Source organism: Rana temporaria, chromosome 1 (assembly GCF_905171775.1).
Source record: "Rana temporaria chromosome 1, aRanTem1.1, whole genome shotgun sequence".
NCBI lineage: Eukaryota > Metazoa > Chordata > Amphibia > Anura > Ranidae > Rana > Rana temporaria.
In genome coordinates this window covers 399,372,662-399,391,549 of record NC_053489.1, presented here as the reverse complement: position 1 = coordinate 399,391,549, position 18,888 = coordinate 399,372,662, and the positions used below count along the sequence as shown (strand labels likewise).

General features: G+C 48.7%; 1 protein-coding gene across 4 annotated transcripts in view; it reads right to left on the bottom strand.

Moving 5' to 3' along the window:
• The window catches only part of TPM4 (tropomyosin 4), a 122,167-nt gene that overhangs the window by 47,739 nt on the left and 55,540 nt on the right, over positions 1 to 18,888 (bottom strand). The window contains exon 1 of one of the 4 annotated variants that reach the window (XM_040323063.1): positions 103 to 423. The exons of 2 other annotated variants lie outside the window; for them this stretch is intronic. In XM_040323063.1, the coding sequence (XP_040178997.1) occupies positions 103 to 234 (132 nt within the window). In that variant the 5' untranslated portion in view covers positions 235 to 423. Of the gene's footprint in view, positions 1 to 102; positions 424 to 18,888 lie in introns of those variants that run through there. One more of the 4 variants, XM_040323055.1, reaches the window with a different exon arrangement.

Sequence of the window (18,888 nt, the reverse complement as noted above, 5' to 3'; positions counted from 1 at the left end):
GGAGAAGCAGCGCTCGCTAGTAGTAGTAGTAATACGGTAGTAGTAATAGGACAGAATGGAGAGGAGACAAAGGCCGTATAGTGTGGAGTAGCTGCGCCTCACTTTCCCCCGCATGTCCCGTTCTGTGTCCAGATCCCTCTGGCAAGTCTGCGCTCTGTCTTCAGCATCGTCGGCCTGTTGCTGCAGAGCCTGGATCTTCCTCTTCACCGCTTCCAGGGAGTTGAGTCCTGCCATTGTGGAGAGTGGAGCGCGCGCTGGTCGGGATTAGGATGGTGTAACGGATGGATGGGTGGAGCAGGCAGGCAGTGAGGGAGAGAGCTGTGAGGAGCGGCGTGCAGGACCAGGCAATGTTACATGAATGGAGGCTCCTTCCTGCACTACAAGTCTACTCAATGACTTCTACGATGGAATGCTTGGGTGAAGTCATGGCACGAGTGGGCGTGTCTTGGGCGGGACCGGGCGGTGACGTAGGGCGCGCAAGGGGCGGCTCCCCCGGTAAAAATCTGCAGGATTTTTCGACTTATTTGGGAAGAAATTGAGTTTTCCTGCCCCTTCTCAGTGACTAAGCAGTACGCGGGCCTCTCCTGGAACGGTCACACTGCTCCCTGGGCTGGTCTCTCTTCCGGTGACACAACAGACCTGAGGAGGATGCAAGGCTAGGGATACTTCAACGTGATGGTAGCCAATCACATTCTAGCTTCAGCTTGTTCAATTAAGCGTTCACAATAAAACCTGGAAGCTGATTGGTTACTATGCAGAGCTGCAGCAGATTTTACACTTTCCAGTTTTAGTAAATAACCCTCTTTGTGTCTGCTCTAATACTGGGGAATCGTCTCATCCTAAATACACAATTCCTGTGCCTTCTCACATGTGAAAAAATGGATCCCCCGCAACAATAGATCCCCCACAACAATAGACACACCAGCAACAATAGATACGCCAGCAACAATAGATCCCCCACAACAATAGATACGCCAGCAACAATAGATCCCCCACAACAATAGACACGCCAACAACAATAGATACGCCAGCAACAATAGATCCCCCACAACAATAGACACGCCAGCAACAATAGATCCCCCACAACAATAGACACGCCAGCAACAATAGATCCCCCACAACAATAGATACGCCAGCAACAATAGATCCCCCAGAACAATAGACACACCAGCAACAATAGATACGGCAGCAACAATAGATCCCCCACAACAATAGACACGCCAACAACAATAGATACGGCAGCAACAATAGATCCCCCCACAACAATAGATACGCCAGCAACAATAGATCCCCCAGAACAATAGACACACCAGCAACAATAGATCCCCCACAACAATAGATACGCCAGCAACAATAGATCCCCCACAACAATAGATACGGCAGCAACAATAGATCCCCCACAACAATAGACACGCCAACAACAATAGATACGGCAGCAACAATAGATCCCCCCACAACAATAGATACGCCAGCAACAATAGATCCCCCACAACAATAGACACGCCAGCAACAATAGATCCCCCACAACAATAGATACGCCAGCAACAATAGATCCCCCCACAACAATAGATACGCCAGGAACAATAGATTCCCCCCAGAACAATAGACACGCCAGCAACAATAGATACCCTGCAAAACAATAGATCCCCTGCGACAATAGTTCCCACCACAACAATAGACACGCCAGGAACAAAAGTTACGACAGCAACAATAGATCCCCCACAACAATAGATCCCCCCACAACAATAGATCCCACCACAACAATAGATCCCACCACAACAATAGATCCCCCCACAACAATAGATCCCCCACAACAATAGATCCTCCCACAACAATAGATCCCACCACAACAATAGATCCCACCACAACAATAGATCCCCCACAACAATAGATCCTCCACAACAATAGACACACCAGCAACAATAGATCCCACCACAACAATAGACACACCAGCAACAATAGATCCCACCACAACAATAGACACACCAGCAACAATAGATCCCCTGCAACAATAGACACACCAGCGACAATATATCCCCCACTAACAACAGTGGACCCATCAAGAACAAAATACCTCCCTCCATGTAACAATATACCCCACAAGTAAAAAATAAAATCTCCCACCAGTAACAATAGACCCCCAAGAACAAAATACCCCCTTAAAGTGGAGGTTCCCCCTAAAAAAAATCTCTAACAATACATTAAGAAGACTGATTACACTGCGGTATGCTGTTTTTTTTTTTTTTTCGTACATACCTCGTTATCGCCGTTTCATCCCTCGGCTTTCGGGTATGATTCTTGCGGGTCTGGGCGTTCCTAGTTGATTGACGTGCTCCGACCGGCGCATACTGCGCGTCACGACTTTCCGAAAGAAGCCGAACGTCGCTGCGCAGGCGCCGTATAGAGTCGGCGATAACGAGGTATGTACAAAAAAAAAACAGCATACCCGCAGTGTAATCAGTCTTCTCAATGTATTGTTAGAATTTTTCTTTAGGGTGAACCTCCACTTTAAGTAACAATATACCCACATGTAAACGAAAATCCCCCTCCAGTGACAATAGACCCCCAAGAACAAAATACCCCCCAAGAAACAATAGTCCCTACAAGTAAAATAAAATCCCCCACCAGTGACAATAGACCCCCAAGAACAAAATAACTCCCAAGCAACAGTGGATCTCCTTCCAGCAACAATACAATCACCTCAGCAACAACAGACTGCCACAGAAACAATAGATTCCCCCTACCAGAAACAACAGACCCCCTCCGGCAACAATAGACCCTACAAGAAAAAAATACCTCCCCAGCAACAATATACCCCCTAAGAAAAAAATAAGCTCCCCTAGCAACTATAGATCCCCCCCCCACAACATTATACCCCCCAAGAAATTCCCCACCAGTAACAATAGAGCCCCCCCCCCCCCCCAAACAAAATATCCCCAGCAACAATCAATCCACCCCAGTAGACAGCAAAACCAGATCCCTACAACAGTAGATCCCCCCAGCAACATAGGAAATAGAGGCCCAGACCGAGCCCTATGACCAAAGATAACAGCACCATAGGTGCACCAGGAGTGCTGCAATGAGAAGAGGGAGAAAAATGGGGACAAGCTGATGGTGTGCTGACAGCTTAGCAACCCCAGAGCAGGGGCGGACTGACAACTCATGGGGCCCCCGGGCAATAGAAGAGTATGGGGCCCCTCTGGCTTACAGATGGCCACCACGCCAGGAGGTAGTGCAGAGGCGGGCAGCTAAAATCTTGGGATATTCACATTAAAAGCATGTCATTTTCGGACATATCAGGGACAGATCTAAAAAAAACACAGATTTTTACATACTGTCCCTGGTTTTACTGAGCCTGGCAACCCGGATGGGGCCCCCTAGTGGCATGGGGCCCTCGGGCAGTGCCCGAGTGACTCAATGGTCAGTCCGCCCCTGCCCCAGAGATTAGCGCAGCACATGTAACCGCACTGCTGTGCAGTGATATGAAGAAATAATAATGCGAATGTCATAATCATTTCAAATAAAGTTAGAAAATGTAAAAAAAAAAAAACCACAGCATTTTACTGTGAACATAGCCTGTCTACAGTGACCTGGGTTTTTCTGCAGTGGATAGACGCAGATCACTACTAGGATAATTGCTTTCTTGTGGCCCTGTTCATACCATAGCATTGCTGCCATGTGCAGGGTTTTGTAGCGCGCAAAACTGCAGCATTACACTGGATGACACCACATATTAACCACTTGCCAACCAGCGCACGCACTTTTATGGCAAGGACAGGCAAATGGGCGTACAGGTACATCCCTTTAAATTTGCCGACCTGTGGACGCGCGCTCGCCCCTGGCGCGAGCTCCGCGACTGTCCCCGTCGGACCCATGGACTCGATGTTCTCCGGTGTCTCGCGATCGTGTTACGGAGCAGCAGAACGGGGGGATGCCTATGTAAACAAGGCATCTCCCTGTTCTGCCTAGTGACAGGACATCTGCTCCCTCTCATCGGGAGCAGCGATCACTGTCATGTCACAGTAAGCCCCGCGCCGACACAGTTAGAATCACTCCCTAGGACACACTTAACCTTCCTCGCCCCCTAGTGGTTAACCCCTTCCCTGACAGTCACATGTATACAGTAATCTGTGCATTTGTATAGCACTGATCACTGTATAAATGTGAATGGTCCCAAAATAGCATCAAAAGTGTTCGATGTGTCCATCATAATGTCGCAGTCGCGATAAAAATCGCTGATCGCCGCCATTGCTAGTAAAAAATATATATAAATTAATAAAAATGCCATAAAACTATCCCATATTTTGTAGGCGCTATAACTTTTGCGCAAACCAATCAATAAACGCTTATTGCGATTTTTTTACCAAAAATATGCAGAAGAATACGTATCGGCCTAAACTGAGGGGGGGAAAAAATGTTTTTTTATATATATTTTTGGGGGATATTTATTATAACAAAAAGTAAAAAATATTGCATTTTTTTTCAAAATTGTCGCTCTATTTTTGTTTATAGCGCAAAAAATAAAAACCGCAGAAGTGATCAAATACCACCAAAAGAAAGCTCTATTTGTGGGAAAAAAGGACGTCAATTAGTCACGTCGCACGACCGCGCAATTGTCAGTTAAAGCGACGCAGTGCCGAATCGCAAAAAGTGGCCCGGTCATTTGGCAGCCAAATCCTCCGGGGCTGAAGTGGTTAATGCAGAGAAGTGCAACATACCACACTTCTGTGCAGTAACATGAATGAAGTGTCACTAGGTGACACACAAATAGAGTAAAGAAAAAAAAGAGAAGTAAGCAGTACAAGGTGCTAAAACGCACATCACACTGCTCCCTACTGTAGCTGACTACATTGTATCGTGCAGGCTAGTGTGCACCTACCCTTAGCCTGCTGAGCTGAGTTTTTTGCAGGCAATTTGGAAGCGTTTTTTTTTTGCGCACATTTCTGGCGTGTTTTGCAAGCTTTTATGTATGTGTATGCAACTCAAGCATAGGGTTACCAGCTGTCCGAGATTCACCCGGACAATCCGGGTTTTGAGTCATGTGTCCGGGTTTCAGTCCACCTAAAACCCGGACATATTATTCAGACAGGAATGTGGCTCCAAACAGGGCTTGACAGGAGGGTGAGTGGGCACTATGTGCACCACATTACTATTCTCTTTGTAGTGCCCGAAGGTGTCCCAGGTCTGTTATAATCAGGGCTGTCTTTATGGCAGGGCAAAAAGGGAAGCTGCCCTGGGCTCTGTCATTGTTGTGGGGCCCAAAGCAGCTGCCTCATACTTGCCATCTATACCAATTTAAATTCCCTTGTCCCTTGAAGTTTTAGTCCTTTGCTGTGTCCTGATATCTCAGTGTGAAGTGCTGCTACTAAAGCTGCCCAGCTCTGCCTTTTTTTTTAGTTTACAGATCACTCACGCTGTGTTTACATGTAAAAAACTGCCATTCCCATGTAAATAACGGGAGCATTCATATGTAAATAGCTGAGGCCGGCGGCATTCATATGTAAATAAAGGCGGCATTCATATCTATATCATTCCCCTTTGTAGTGAAGAGGTGATGTGCTATAACCTCTAGCAACCGATCAGTGAGCAGTATTCCTATACAGTATTCTCTAGAAGAGAAGAAATCGTGTGCTGTAACCTCTAGCAACAAATCAGTGAGCTGTAATGTGTGCTGTAACCTCTAGCAACAAATCAGTGAGCTGAAATGTGTGCTGTAACCTCTAGCAACAAATCAGTGAGCTGAAATGTGTGCTGTAACCTCTAGCAACAAATCAGTGAGCTCAAATGTGTGCTGTAACCTCTAGCAACAAATCAGTGAGCTGTAATGTGTGCTGTAACCTATAGCAACCAGTCAGTAAGACCCCTTTCACACTGGGGCGGTTTGCAGGCGTTATTGTGCTAAAAATAGCGCCTGCAAACTGACCCTAAACAGCGGATGCTGTTTCTCCAGTGTGAAAGCCCGTGGGAGCGGGTGCGCTAGCAGGCCGCTATAAAAGTCCTGCTAGCCGCATCCTTGGAGCGGTGAGAGGAGCGGTGTGTTTACCGCTCCTCCACCGCTCCTTCCCATTGAAAGCAATGGGAAACCGCGGCTATACCGCCGGCAATGCACCTCTGCAGAGGCACATTGGCGGCGGTATTAACCTTTTTTCGGCCACTAGCGCTGGTTAAAACTGCACCACTATCGGCCGAATACCGCCGCAATTCCGATGGTATAGCGCCGCTGAAAGGGGCCTAAGTGTTAATGATATGCTGTAACCTCTGGCAACCAATCGCAATCGCTGCCTGTTCTGATACAGTAAACCTGATTTTAAGTCTAGCTGATATTTATTGTATGTCTCAGAGGAGGTGGAGAACAAAATTGCATGGGGGGTCCCAAGAACATTTTTGCCCAGGGTCCAATCAACATTAAAGACGGCCCTGGTTACAATCCTATAGTGTGTATCAAGAAAAAGTGGCAACCCTACGTCAAGCGTTTGGATCTGATTGGATGTAGTCACTGTTCAGCCAACGATTTTCCACCCAGCTTCTTCATTTTTTTTTTTTTCTCCTTCAAATATGTGTCAGTAACAAAAAGATGTGCACAGGATACATTGTTATAACGTGTGATGAGAAGCAAGCAATACAATATTTTACTGGCGTGTTTTTCGATAATCCCTAGATAGCAAGCTCAAAGCCTCAGCGTAAATCCTACAAGACAGACCACATAGCTCTAGAGACACAGCGAGCAGAACAATGGTGTGTGTTTAACACATCTCTCACTGTCATTTCAGCATTCCAACACACTTTTGTAAATGCCTATAGTCTATGAGAGTTCTTTGTTACACGCGAGCAGGCGCTGTCAGCTTTTTGTAGCATGTAATTGGTAACAATGGATTTGCAGATGGGGGTCGGCTTTTTAAGCAAAAAAAAAAAAACAGTCTCTATTTTTCTATACTAACTTTGAATAAGCTGTTAAAGTGACACAAAACGATATCCCCATTCGCCAGTGTGGCGAGCGTTTTTCTTAAAAGCGGAGGTCCGGTTAGAAAAAAAAAAATATTAAAAGTCAGCAGCTACTAACACTGTAGCTGCTGACTTTTAATAAGGAGATACCCTATCCAGGGTTCCCTCGATGACGGCAGCCGAAGCCGAGCAATCGCTCGGGTCTCGGCTGTCCCGCCGCCATCCTCGGTGAGGGAATCAGGAAGCGAAGCCTTGCGGGTTCACCGAGCGATTCCCTACTGCGCATGCGCGAGCGGCACGTCACAACGTGAATGGATGATGTCTCCTGGCACACACACAAGGTCCCAGAAGACACCGCTCCACCATTCCACAGGAGGCAGCCGAGGAACAGAAGAAAGAAGATGGACCGCGGATCAGGAAGTGGCAGATTAGGACGATCTGCCTAGCAACAGGCACTTCAGGTATGTATAACAAACTTTTTTTATTTTTTTTGCAGCATTTAGAAAAAAATATATTTCTTGGTGAAGCTCCGCTTTAAAGCGGAGTTCCACCCAAAAGTGGAACTTCAGCTTAATCCACTCCTCGCCCCCTTACATGCCACATTTGGCATGTAATTTTTTTTGGGGGGGAGTGGGGGCTTCAGGAGGATTGGGACATCCTGTCCCACTTCCTCCTTCCACCGAGGGGTGCTAAGGCTATACGTCATATCGCCTTTTGGCAGCCCCTTCCTGTAGGCGATCGCCTGGGACACGTGACAGGTCCCAGGCGATCACCTGCCCAATCAGATGGCGCAGCGCCGCTCGCACATGCGCAGTGGGTGCCCGGCCGTGAAGCCGAAAGGAGAGGGGGGGAGAGGAGCGGAGCCCTGGCCGGCGCGTCGCTGGAACGTGGAGCAGGTGAGTGCATGTTTATTTAAAGCCAGCAGCTACACTTTTTGTAGCTGCTGACTTTTAATAAACATTAAAAATGCCTGGAACTCCCCTTTAAGTTGAGTCAGTTGCGGTTTGAGCGCACGGCAGCCCACTTTTATTAAAAGAAAAAGAAAGTCGTAACACAAAGTCGCCCACACAGGGGTTTCAGTTTCACACAGCAGAACTAGTAACAGAATATACCGAGCCACCTGGCTCTCCCTTCAGCAGTACCCCTGCTCTTTACACTGGTCACCCAGACTATGGGTTCCTCAGGCTCATTTAGCCTTTACTCACAGCACCTCGCTCTACCTGGCCTCTGGATAAGGTCTCCCAGGACCCCAGGCTTTCCCACTGGAGACTTACAGATCCCCCCTCCTGGACTCGTTCTACAAAATCTAAACTAGTCGACTCCGTTCTCTAGGTCCTCTACAACATGGAGTTGTGTCTTCCTAGTACAGTGATGGCGAACCTTGGCACCCCCAATGTTTTGGAACTACATTTCCCATGATGCTCATGCACTCTGCAGTGTAGTTGAGCATCATGGGAAATGTAGTTCTAAAACATCTGTGGTGCCAAGGTTCGCCATCACAGCCCTAGTAGGTCACTCCTGGCCGGCCCACACCTCTATCCTTATGCACTGGCTGTGTTTCTGAACGGTACCAACTGCCCTGAGTTCTCACCAGACCTGGTTTATAACAAGTGTGTGCAACTAGATGCACAACAAAAACCTGTAGAACTCCAGGAAAACCTGGACACAGGATTGAAGGCTCTCTCCCATCCAAGACTCTTTGGAACCTTCAATCTCCAAGCCCCGATCCAGAATGAAAGAGTACCAAATAACACCCGTGCTTAGGGCAAAAAACAACAAAGCAGCTAGCACAATTTGCACGCAAACAATTAATAACAATTCAGGTAAATAAGTGCAGCACTAAGCATAACATATAATCAAAATATATAAATAAATAAATTTTTTTTATACCAAAGTGAATCTAAAATGTGCAAACATTCAAGAGATCTCATACGAGTCCATTAACAATCCTCTTAGGGAGGGCGTGGCCGGGATGTAGAGAGGAACGGACGTGCTAAGCTTGTGCTCCTGCCATCCGTGCACAGTATCCGTCCCCATCCTCGCTTCCAAGAGCCATCCTGCTCAGCAAAATTCTCCCTCCTGTCTGGGGGGCTCCCCCGGTCCTCCCGATGCCCGGCAAGCGCAACTCGGCTAAGAAGGTGACGAGTTATTCGTCCCGTTTTCCGCCGCTGACCACACGCGCGGCGGCCATCTTGGAGCCTTCCTCATCTTCTCCGGCCTCGGTAGCGGTGCAGACAGAGTCCTGGATGGCGGATCTTGAGGCCCTGGACCTGGAGGAGTCACAGATGGAGGTGAGGAGTCCCCCGGGGCAGCTGGAAGGCCGATCCACCGCCGCGATCCTGGCGGCCATCGCAGACAGCAAATCCTCTGTAGAGGGTAAGATAGACACGCTGGCTATAGAGTGTGGGCTCATAAGGCAGGACATGGATAAATTCAGGGGCCGCCTGTCTGAGGCAGAGCAACGATTGTCAGTAATGGAGGACACAGTGGCTTCCACCTCTCATTCTGTTGGGGAACTGCAACAGCAGGTCAGAGTCTTGATGGCCCGTTCTGAAGATGCCGAGAACCGCCTGCGCCGCAATAATGTGCGGGTGGTTGGGCTCCCTGAGGGCGCAGAGGGCGCCAACCCGGTGGAGTTTGCAGAATCCTTCTTTAAAGACCTTCTGGACCTGCGGAACCTGTCACCTGTATATGTGGTGGAACGCGCCCACAGGGTACCTGCCGGTAGGAGGCCTGCGGGCGCATGGCCGCGTGCCTTCCTTGTCCGCCTGCTTAACTTCAGGGACCGGGACACGATCCTGGCCGAAGCCCGTAAACACCCTGACCTGAAACATGAAAATGCTGTGATTCACCTGTATCCTGACTTCTCACAAGAGCTGCAGAAGAAGCGGCGCTCCTTCACAGACGTCCGTCGTCGCTTGAGAGAGAAGGGCCTGGTATACAGCATGCTCTACCCTAGCCGTCTGAAGGTGATTCACAGGGGCTCAGCAAAATTTTTTGATTCTCCGATGGAAGCGGTGGATTGGCTGGATTCACTGGCCTGAGGAGGTATTGAGGTGGCGATGTGATCGACCAGGGAGGAGAAGTCACTTACCTGTCTACGATGTCCTTGCTGGGAGCAGTGGTTCCATGTTGCAGTGTTTGAATGATATGCTCCGGTTACACTTTGTTGTGGAACTCCATAGCTGAAAGCTGGTTGAAATGCTACGAGCGGTCAATCATCCGTTCCGGACAGGAGCAGCAGGTACGGTTAAGCACGGATTGAAAATCCCGCGTGATTCCCTGAAACCCCCCACAACTTTTTTTTTTTTCTCTCTTTTTTGAAGTGGATGGACTTTTGAGACGTTCCACGGCTGTTCTATACGTTTTGGGTACAAAGTTTCTCCGGCGGTAAAACCGTTTTTTAGTTTGGTTCGCCTGGAGCAAACAGGGCGTTGGGGCTTGTGTGATGTTTTTTTCACTGTATTTTTGCCAGATGTTTTTAATTTTTCTTACTGGCATGTTTTGTTTCCCCCCCCCTCTTTTTTTTACCTCTCCCCCCCCCCCCTTCCTTTTTTTACCCTTGGGACATTGACTTTTTGCCTTCACCTTTCCTCTGCTTTGGGGCTTCGCCCCATGTGCGTGTTACAGTGTGTGATACCCTTCATGACATGTATATTGAACCATTGAAATATGTTACCCTGTGGCTCTCTGTGTCCAGACTCCCCCCCCCTGACTGGCTGGATTCGTGTGCCCCTCCTGTCCTTCAAATATTTTTCTTTTCCAGACCCAATGAATGATATCAAACTAGTATCGTGGAATGTCCGCGGTTTAAACTCTAAATTCAAACGCTCTTTAGTCTTACAGTACCTCAAATCCCTGAACCCCCATATTGTCCTCCTGCAGGAAACCCACCTGGTGGGTAGTAAAACCCTTTCCCTGAACAGGAGCTGGATACAGAGGGCAGTGCACTCCACCTACTCCTCATACGCCAGAGGTGTGGTCATCTTGCTGCATAAGAAATTGCAATGTAATATAGAGCATGTGGTGACGGACCCTCAAGGGAGGTATGCTATTGTAGTCCTCACAGTAGACTCTCAGCTGTTGGCTATAGCAAATGTTTACATCCCCCCCCCCTTTCACAAGGAGGTGTTGTACCTGATTTTAGAGAAGATTGCCACCTTTGGTCCACTAAAATTGCTAGTGGCTGGGGATTTTAATAATGTGATCGATTATGAGCTGGACACTTCTAACCCGAACCGGGTGCGGAATCTGGATCTCGGGCACTGGGCAGATGTGGCGGCTTTGGAGGAGGTGTGGCGGTGGAAACATCCTGGTGAGAGAGGTTACTCCTATCTTTCCCACGTCAGCTCATCCTCCTCCCGTATTGATCTGGCCTTTGCGAATCCGACCCTCCTGCCGCTGGTGACCGATGTTGGTTACCTGGCCGGGGGTCTCTCGGATCACACCCCCTTGCAGGTGACGCTGTGCCGCCCTGGGGGGGGTAGCCGGAGGATCTGGAGACTACACCCGGGGTGGGTTGATGAACCATCGGTTGAGCCGCTGGTTGCCGGCCATATTGCTGAGTACTGGGAGGTCAATGACGGCTCTACGGGTGGGCACATGGTATGGGATGCATTTAAAGCGTCCACCCGGGGTGTGTACATTGCTGCTATCAAGGCTGCTAGGACTGAGAAGAATTCAGAGTCGAAGGCGCTCCAGGTCCATGAGGTTCGGTGTGCGAAGGCTCATGCTGAGGCGCCCTCTGCCTCCACACTTGCGGAGTTGCAGATGGCCAGAAGGGCCTTCTTGGTTCATCAGCAATCTCTTACGCAATGCATGTTTAAATGTAAGGCGGAAGACTTATTTGAGAAGGGGGACAAGAACGGAAAATTGCTGGCATACTTAGCGGCAGATGCTAGGCCTCATGTGGCAATTCCTTGCATACACACGGCAGGAGGAGCCTTGGTGGGGGACAGGGAGGGGATAATGCAGGCTTTTGTGTCCTACTACTCTGACCTCTATGCGGCTATCCCACAGTATGACAATCAGGTTCTGACGGACCTGCTGGACTCCTTTCCGATCCCGGTGTTGCCTGGGGAGGCGGTGGAGCTCCTGGAGGCTCCTTTTTCTCCTAAGGAGCTGACTGTGGCTATTGCTTCCTTCCCAAATGGAAAGGCACCGGGTCCTGATGGGATTCCGGCGGAGTGGTACAAGACTTACTCTGATGTGGTCTCGCACAGGTTGCTGACCCTCTACAGGGAATGTTTGGAGGTGGGAAGTTTGCCCCCCTCGTGGTACGAGGCCCAGGTGGTTGTGCTTCCCAAACCAGGGAAGGACCCCCTCCATTGTTCCTCATATAGGCCAATTGCTCTACTGAATATGGACCTAAAAATTTTGACCAAGATGTTAGCTAATAGGTTGATGCCCTGCTTAGAACACTTAATTTCACCTGACCAGACAGGGTTCATGCCCAAGAAGGCTACAGATATTAACTTACGCAGAGTGTACGCCCACACACAGATTGACGGGGACATATCTCACGGGGGGGCCATGGTGTTTTTCGATCTTGAGAAGGCGTTTGACTCCATTGATTGGGGCTACATGACCCAGGTACTGGAGCGTATGGGCTTCGGCCCTGTGTTCCTTAAATGGATATCATTGCTATATAGTAGTCCGGTGGCGGCAATTCGTTTAAATGGTGAGGTGTCGTGCACCTTCCCGGTATTCAGAGGCACCAGACAGGGGTGTCCCTTGTCACCGGGCTTATTTGCCCTGGTGATGGAACCCCTGGCAATTGCACTACGATCCTCGCCTCAAATTGAGGGAATCAAGGTGGGCACCTTGACTGAGTCACTAGCGCTTTACGCAGATGACCTGGTTTTGTTTCTGGGGGATACCGGTCCTTCCTTACATGCCGCACTTTCATTGATGAGCAGGTTCTCTGTGGTCTCGGGCCTCAAGGTCAACTGGACCAAGTCAAAAATCCTCCCACTCCGGTCCCATGTGTCGTCTAGACAAGCTGATCCTTCTAATCCCCTACAGTGGGTAACTCAGATTAGGTACCTGGGGTTACAAATTACGAACTCTGTGTCAGACTTTGTTAACCTCAATGTGTCCCCATTATTGAGCACTGTCTCCAGGAAGTTGAACTCCTGGAAGAATCTCCCCCTGTCCCTCATTGGTAGGGTCAATCTTATTAAAATGAAGATTCTCCCTCTCCTGCTTTATACACTTAGGAACACTCCAGTGTGGATCCCAAAGTCCATTTTTAGGGCCATAGATGGTATGATCTCCTCCTTCTTGTGGCAGGGTAATCTCCCTCGTCTCAAGTTGGCCATCCTGAAACAACCCTGGGGGGAGGGGGGTTTGGCGGTACCCGACTTCCATAGGTACTTCCTGGCAGGCCAGCTGACGGTTGCACACCGTTGGCTGACTTCTGCTCCGGACGATGCTGCGGTGTCATTGGAGGCGGCTTGTGTGGGTTCCTATGAGGCGCTCTCCTACTTAGTTTATAGAGGCCCGAGGGCCCCTTACCCCTTGACGCACTCCATGAGGTCAGTGATCAGAGCATGGTCTGTGGCACAAGAACTGAGGCCTTCTGATCGCCTCACCCTCTCCCCCAAAACGCCTCTATGGAGAAACCCTAATTTGTCACACTTTCTGGACTACCCGGACCCGGTGGTGTGGGCGGCCTATGGGATAAAGACCTTAAGTCACATTGTGGGGAACGGTATACTTCTGACGTTTGATGAACTAAAGGCGCGCTATGACCTTCCCAATACCCATTTCTTTAGGTTCCTGCAGTTGCGCCATGCATTCCTGGCTCAATTTGGTGGGGTCCCTTTGACTTTAGAGATCGGGGATTTGGAATCGCTGGCCCGTAGCGAATCACTTCCTAAGACGGTATCTAGCATCTATCAGGAGCTCTTTCAGGACACTACCAAGCTGCTGTCGCCCTGCAGGAGTGCTTGGGTGTCTGTGGCCCCGGGACTGGACAGGGACGACTGGGACGATGTCTGGGGGGCGGCATTTCAGGCCCTGGTCTCCACTAGGGACAGGCTTATACACTACAAGTTCTTGCATAGGATATACCTGACCCCGGCCAGACTGGCTAGAATGTTCGGAGGTCAGGGCTCTGCCTGCTGGCGGTGCTCCATGCCCTCTGCCGGTTTTATGCATGTCTTCTGGGATTGCCCCCAGATCAGGGCATACTGGCAGGAGGTGGTAGATTGCATTAGGTCGGTCACCTCTATCTCGATCCCCATGACTGTGGAGGTGTGTTTGCTGCAACTAGTTGAACCCCTGGCCACGACCAGGGCTATAAGGACTCTTCTCATTCTGCTGCTTTTTTATGCCAAAAAAAGAATCATCCTTTCATGGAAGAGCTCCTCAGCCCCAACGGTGACAGCCTGGAAGGTGTTAGTCAACAAAGCCATCCCATTCTATAAGGCAACTTACTTGAATAGAGGGGCTTTGACCAAGTTTGATAAGGTATGGGGGGGCTGGATGGCCTCTGTGGATACAGTGTCAGATTAAGCTGGATGGGTAGGAGGCATGCGGGGTCTGACGGCTGAGGGGGTCAGGGAAATTGTGAGTAGGGGCGCAGGATATGTCTCATGATGACTGTTCACTTTGAAGAGGGTACTTGTTACTATGCTATTATGGAGAGGTTCGGTCCTCCATGATGGAGTGCGAGCATCCGTCTCTTAGCTCGGTACTGGGGTCAAGGGTCGGCAAGAAGGCGTTATTTATACTGTGTAAGGGGGAACGGTCAAGCTTGGACTTCATTGCATTATAATCCATCTCATTACATTTGACCGGTGTTGAATATGTCTAATGCAAGCATTTGTCCCCCCCCCCTTTTTTTTTTTTTTTTATTATTCTTTCTTCCCTCTTCTTCCCCCCCCCCCCCCCCCCCCCCCCCCCTTTTCTTTTGGTTGGGTTTTGGTTTGTACACCGGTCTATGTGTCATGACCGGTAACTGTTGGTCGCGTTTGTGGCCTGTTATTGTGTATGTGTCTTGAAAAATTCAATAAAAATAATTTTACAAAAAACAATCCTCTTAGGCTGCATTCACACCTCCGCGACAAGCAACGCCGCGTACGCGGCGTATTTTGCCGCGAATAGTGTATCTTTTTTTTTTTTCAAATCCTTTCCATTGCTGTCAATGGCCGAACGCCGGATTTTTTTTTCAGGCGACAGGCGTACGGCGTCTATGAGATGTGAACCATCTCCATAGACAGCAATGGGAATTCTCCCCTCTAGCGGCACAAGCGTCCGGCGTCGGGCGTTTTGTCGCCTAGATGTGAATGGGCTCTTAGGGTGGCGAATGGGTGACAAACCATAATCAGCCTGAAGGGGTGCTCCAAGAGTATAGCCCCATACACACTATCAGTTTTCCTGACGGTTTTCTCTTCAGGTTTACCAAAACCATCTAATATAAGGTCAAACCTCAAGAGTTTCAATTTGTATGCAATCAGGCAGGCCCTTGCACTACATGGTTTTGGTAAACCTGAAGAGAAAACTGACAGGAAAACTCATAGTGTGTATGGGGCTTTAGACGTAAACCAGAGAGGTCCTCCACCAACAGTTATCAGACACAGTCTCTTACCAAATAGCTTTGACACCCAAAAAAACAGCCAGATGCCTAATGGTAATGGCTGGTCTTTCAGGGGATCCACCAGTGCACATCATTTGCATCAATCTACCAACCACCAGGATCATTTCACCCAAATGGTAAAAAACCCTCTCATTGGTTGCCCGAACTGGCTGTGTCACTCCAACCTCTACAGACAACACGGCTGGTGCAAGGATTTTTGACACCCTGGGCAAAACCAAATTTTGCCGCCCCGATGGCTCCACCCCTGAATCCACCCCCTTTGCCCTGCCCATGGGACAGCAGGCGGCACTATAGAGAAAGCATCGGCTCTGTTTCCTCTAGCTCTGGCTCCAATGCTGTGCTGTGCCTCTAATTACACTACCGGTCGGACGGAGCAGCTGCCTGAGACTGAGCTAGTTACATGCTGCAGCCAGAGCATGGGAAACCAGCGGCCGAGCGCCCCTGGGCAGCAGTGCGCCCTAGGCGGCTGCCTAGTTTGCCTAGTGGTAGCACCGGCCCTGACAGACCCACTGGTTTCTGCCATGTGTAGTGAATAAAAAGCATATCTAAACCACTGTGGGACTCTTGTCTGAGGCGCAAACTCACAAACTACCTGAGCAGCAGGTATAATGTGGCAAGATCCATGCTCCCTGGAAGGTAAGAGTGGAGGAAGCTGTAGCATTCCAGCTAGCGGGACTACTAAACCCAGACAAAACTTAGAACTTTCTCTGCTCACAAAACACATGCTGGAGCTTCTCAGATTGCAAATCTGAGAATCTGTGTAATTTTTCCAACTATTACCTAAACTCACTGTCACAACATCGACTACATAATAGTCTGATAATCTATTTCTCATCAAATGGTTTCCTATTGTGTGTTTCTGCCTCCTGGTAACTTCCTCTGTGGTTTCATGAACTTCTCATTTCCCCCCCTTACTTCCAATCGTTTGGAATGAGTAGTGCATGCTAGTTGCAGTCATGTGCACTGATCTATGCACAATACTCATCCCATAATCCATCTTGGGAGTGAGCAATAGAGGGTGGTTAGGTTCCTACATACAGTGGGAGAATGGAGAACAAATGTAGCCACCCTCTATAGCTGGCCAAACACATATTTTTTTTTTTATTAGCCAGGCTTTGAAAAAAACTAACAACGAAGATTTGAGGTGGATGGGTGAACTCTCCTCCGCTATCAGAATATACTGACCAGAGCTGCAGCCGATTGACTGCTGTGCTGATCGAAGCAAAAAGCCTGTGTGAGAGCAATCGGTTCTTAGATCGACTGCTCTCAAACAGAAATGGCCATAGATCAGTAGTGTATTTAGGTTTTGTGCTGCCCTAGGCCTGACTAAACTTCTGCACCTCCTAATTTAAATATGACCCACCCCTTCCTGTCAAGCCACACCCTGTTTTTTTTAAAGACCCACCCTGAAATTTTCGGGGGGGGGGGGGGGACACTTGTTCTGAGGGCCCTGGGGGTGGGCAATGGATTCCCTCAATTTGCATAGTTTTTCTCTCACTTCCTGTTTGGCTATGGGGCAGGAAGTGAAGGGAAATCTCCGCAATTGGGCAGGGATGGTAAAAAATAAACTGACAGGGCCTATAACCCTCCCTTACTCTATTCAAAAATGAAAAAAACAAGTGTTGATTATAGTTCTACTTTCAGCACAAATTTCTGATAATTTTATTGAGAGGACTAAGAAAGTATAACCATGCCAATGGTGCAACAGAAACATAGCACAATGAGGAAGGTTTGTGATCCAGGATGATAGGACAGTCAAAATTAGACGTGCCCCCCACACACACACAGTTGCGGAATGCCGGGCGGAAGCAGACCTGCCGCTTTATGGGGGCGCTAGACTAATTTGCCTAACAGTGTAGTCACTGTAGTGCAAGCCCGGAAGGGACACTTTTTGTGCTGCCCCCCTCCAAAGTGCTGCCCTAGGCCTTGTTGGCCTAGGCCAGGATACAGTGTTGCCATATATGGAATGAAATTCGGCTGGCCCCTGCTGAACCAGACTAATTTCGATCCATCTGTGGCCAGTCTAAAGCAGAACTTTACTCCAATAACGCCTTCTGAATGCCTGGCAGCTGCTGCTCTAATGCCCTCTGAAAGCGATCTGCCACGGTTAGAGGGATGGGAGAGACTGCAGCCAGTGTAAACAAGCCCTTAAAACCTAGGAAAGATAGAATGTATCACAGTGATGTGAGGAGCTGATGATAGGAAGTAGTGGAAGTGACAGCATAGTGAAGAGCAGTTGGAGGCTACAGGCTAGTAAGACATAAGAGAAATACATTGTATCAAGCCTCGTACACACGACCGAGGAACTCGACGGGCGAAACACATCGTTTTCCTCGTCGAGTTACTTGTTAGGCTGTCGAGGAACTCAACAAGGCAAGTTTCTCCATTCCTGTTGAGGAAAAAGAAGACATGCTCTCTTTTTGGCTCGACGGGATCCTTGACAGTTTCCTTGTCGAAAAATGTACACTCGACCGGTTTCCTCAGCAAAAAAAAAAAAACAGCAAGTTTCTTGCTGGTTTTTGCCGAGAAACTTGGTTGTGTGTACAGTAATTTATACCTTACAATTTAGATAGTGCGAAGGCCTCACAGTGATGTATGGGACAAAAGAATTAATGTTGTGCAAGGCTGTGAAAGTGACATAAGAATTCCATTGGGCAGAGGACCAGAAAAGGTGTGCAGGGTTGAGTAACTTGTAGTGATGACTGGGACAAGTGGTGGGAAATTGACTTTGAAGAATGATGTGGATCACTGTAATGGGGCTGAGAGAGTCGAGCAGTATGGGACAAGGAGAGAGGATAGAATGATCAGAGGAGGGGGCAGTGGGACTGGAAAGATTGTGCAATGTTTAGTAAATCACATACCAGGGCTGAGGAGATGAAATGTTGTGTAATAGGAGAGAGAGAGTGAATAAGGCTGAGTGTGACTATGTGGGTGAGGAGGCACAGGGTTGTGGAGATGCAGTTACAATGGCAGAACCAGAGGCTGAGCCTGGTGACTTGGCAGGTAAACTCTAAAGCCAGAGTCTCCAGGGCAGACCCGAAAACGTCCCAGCTATGCCAGTATGCCTTTTACTGCTAGAATGTGGACCTTCATTCTCACTTCATTTCATTCTCATGTAGAAAATTATAGAAGGATCTAATCTATATTATCAGTTTGTCCCCCAACAATGCTCATTCAGGGTTGTTGTGTCTTGCTCCATAGACATTGGATCATTGCTAGATTTCACACAAAAAATCCTGGAGTGTGACATTGTCATTTCATGTCTATGAGCAATTTCTTCATCAAGGCAGACCATCGATTGCCAGATATCGTTTTAAAAACAATGGGCAGTGAGTTACCGGCCT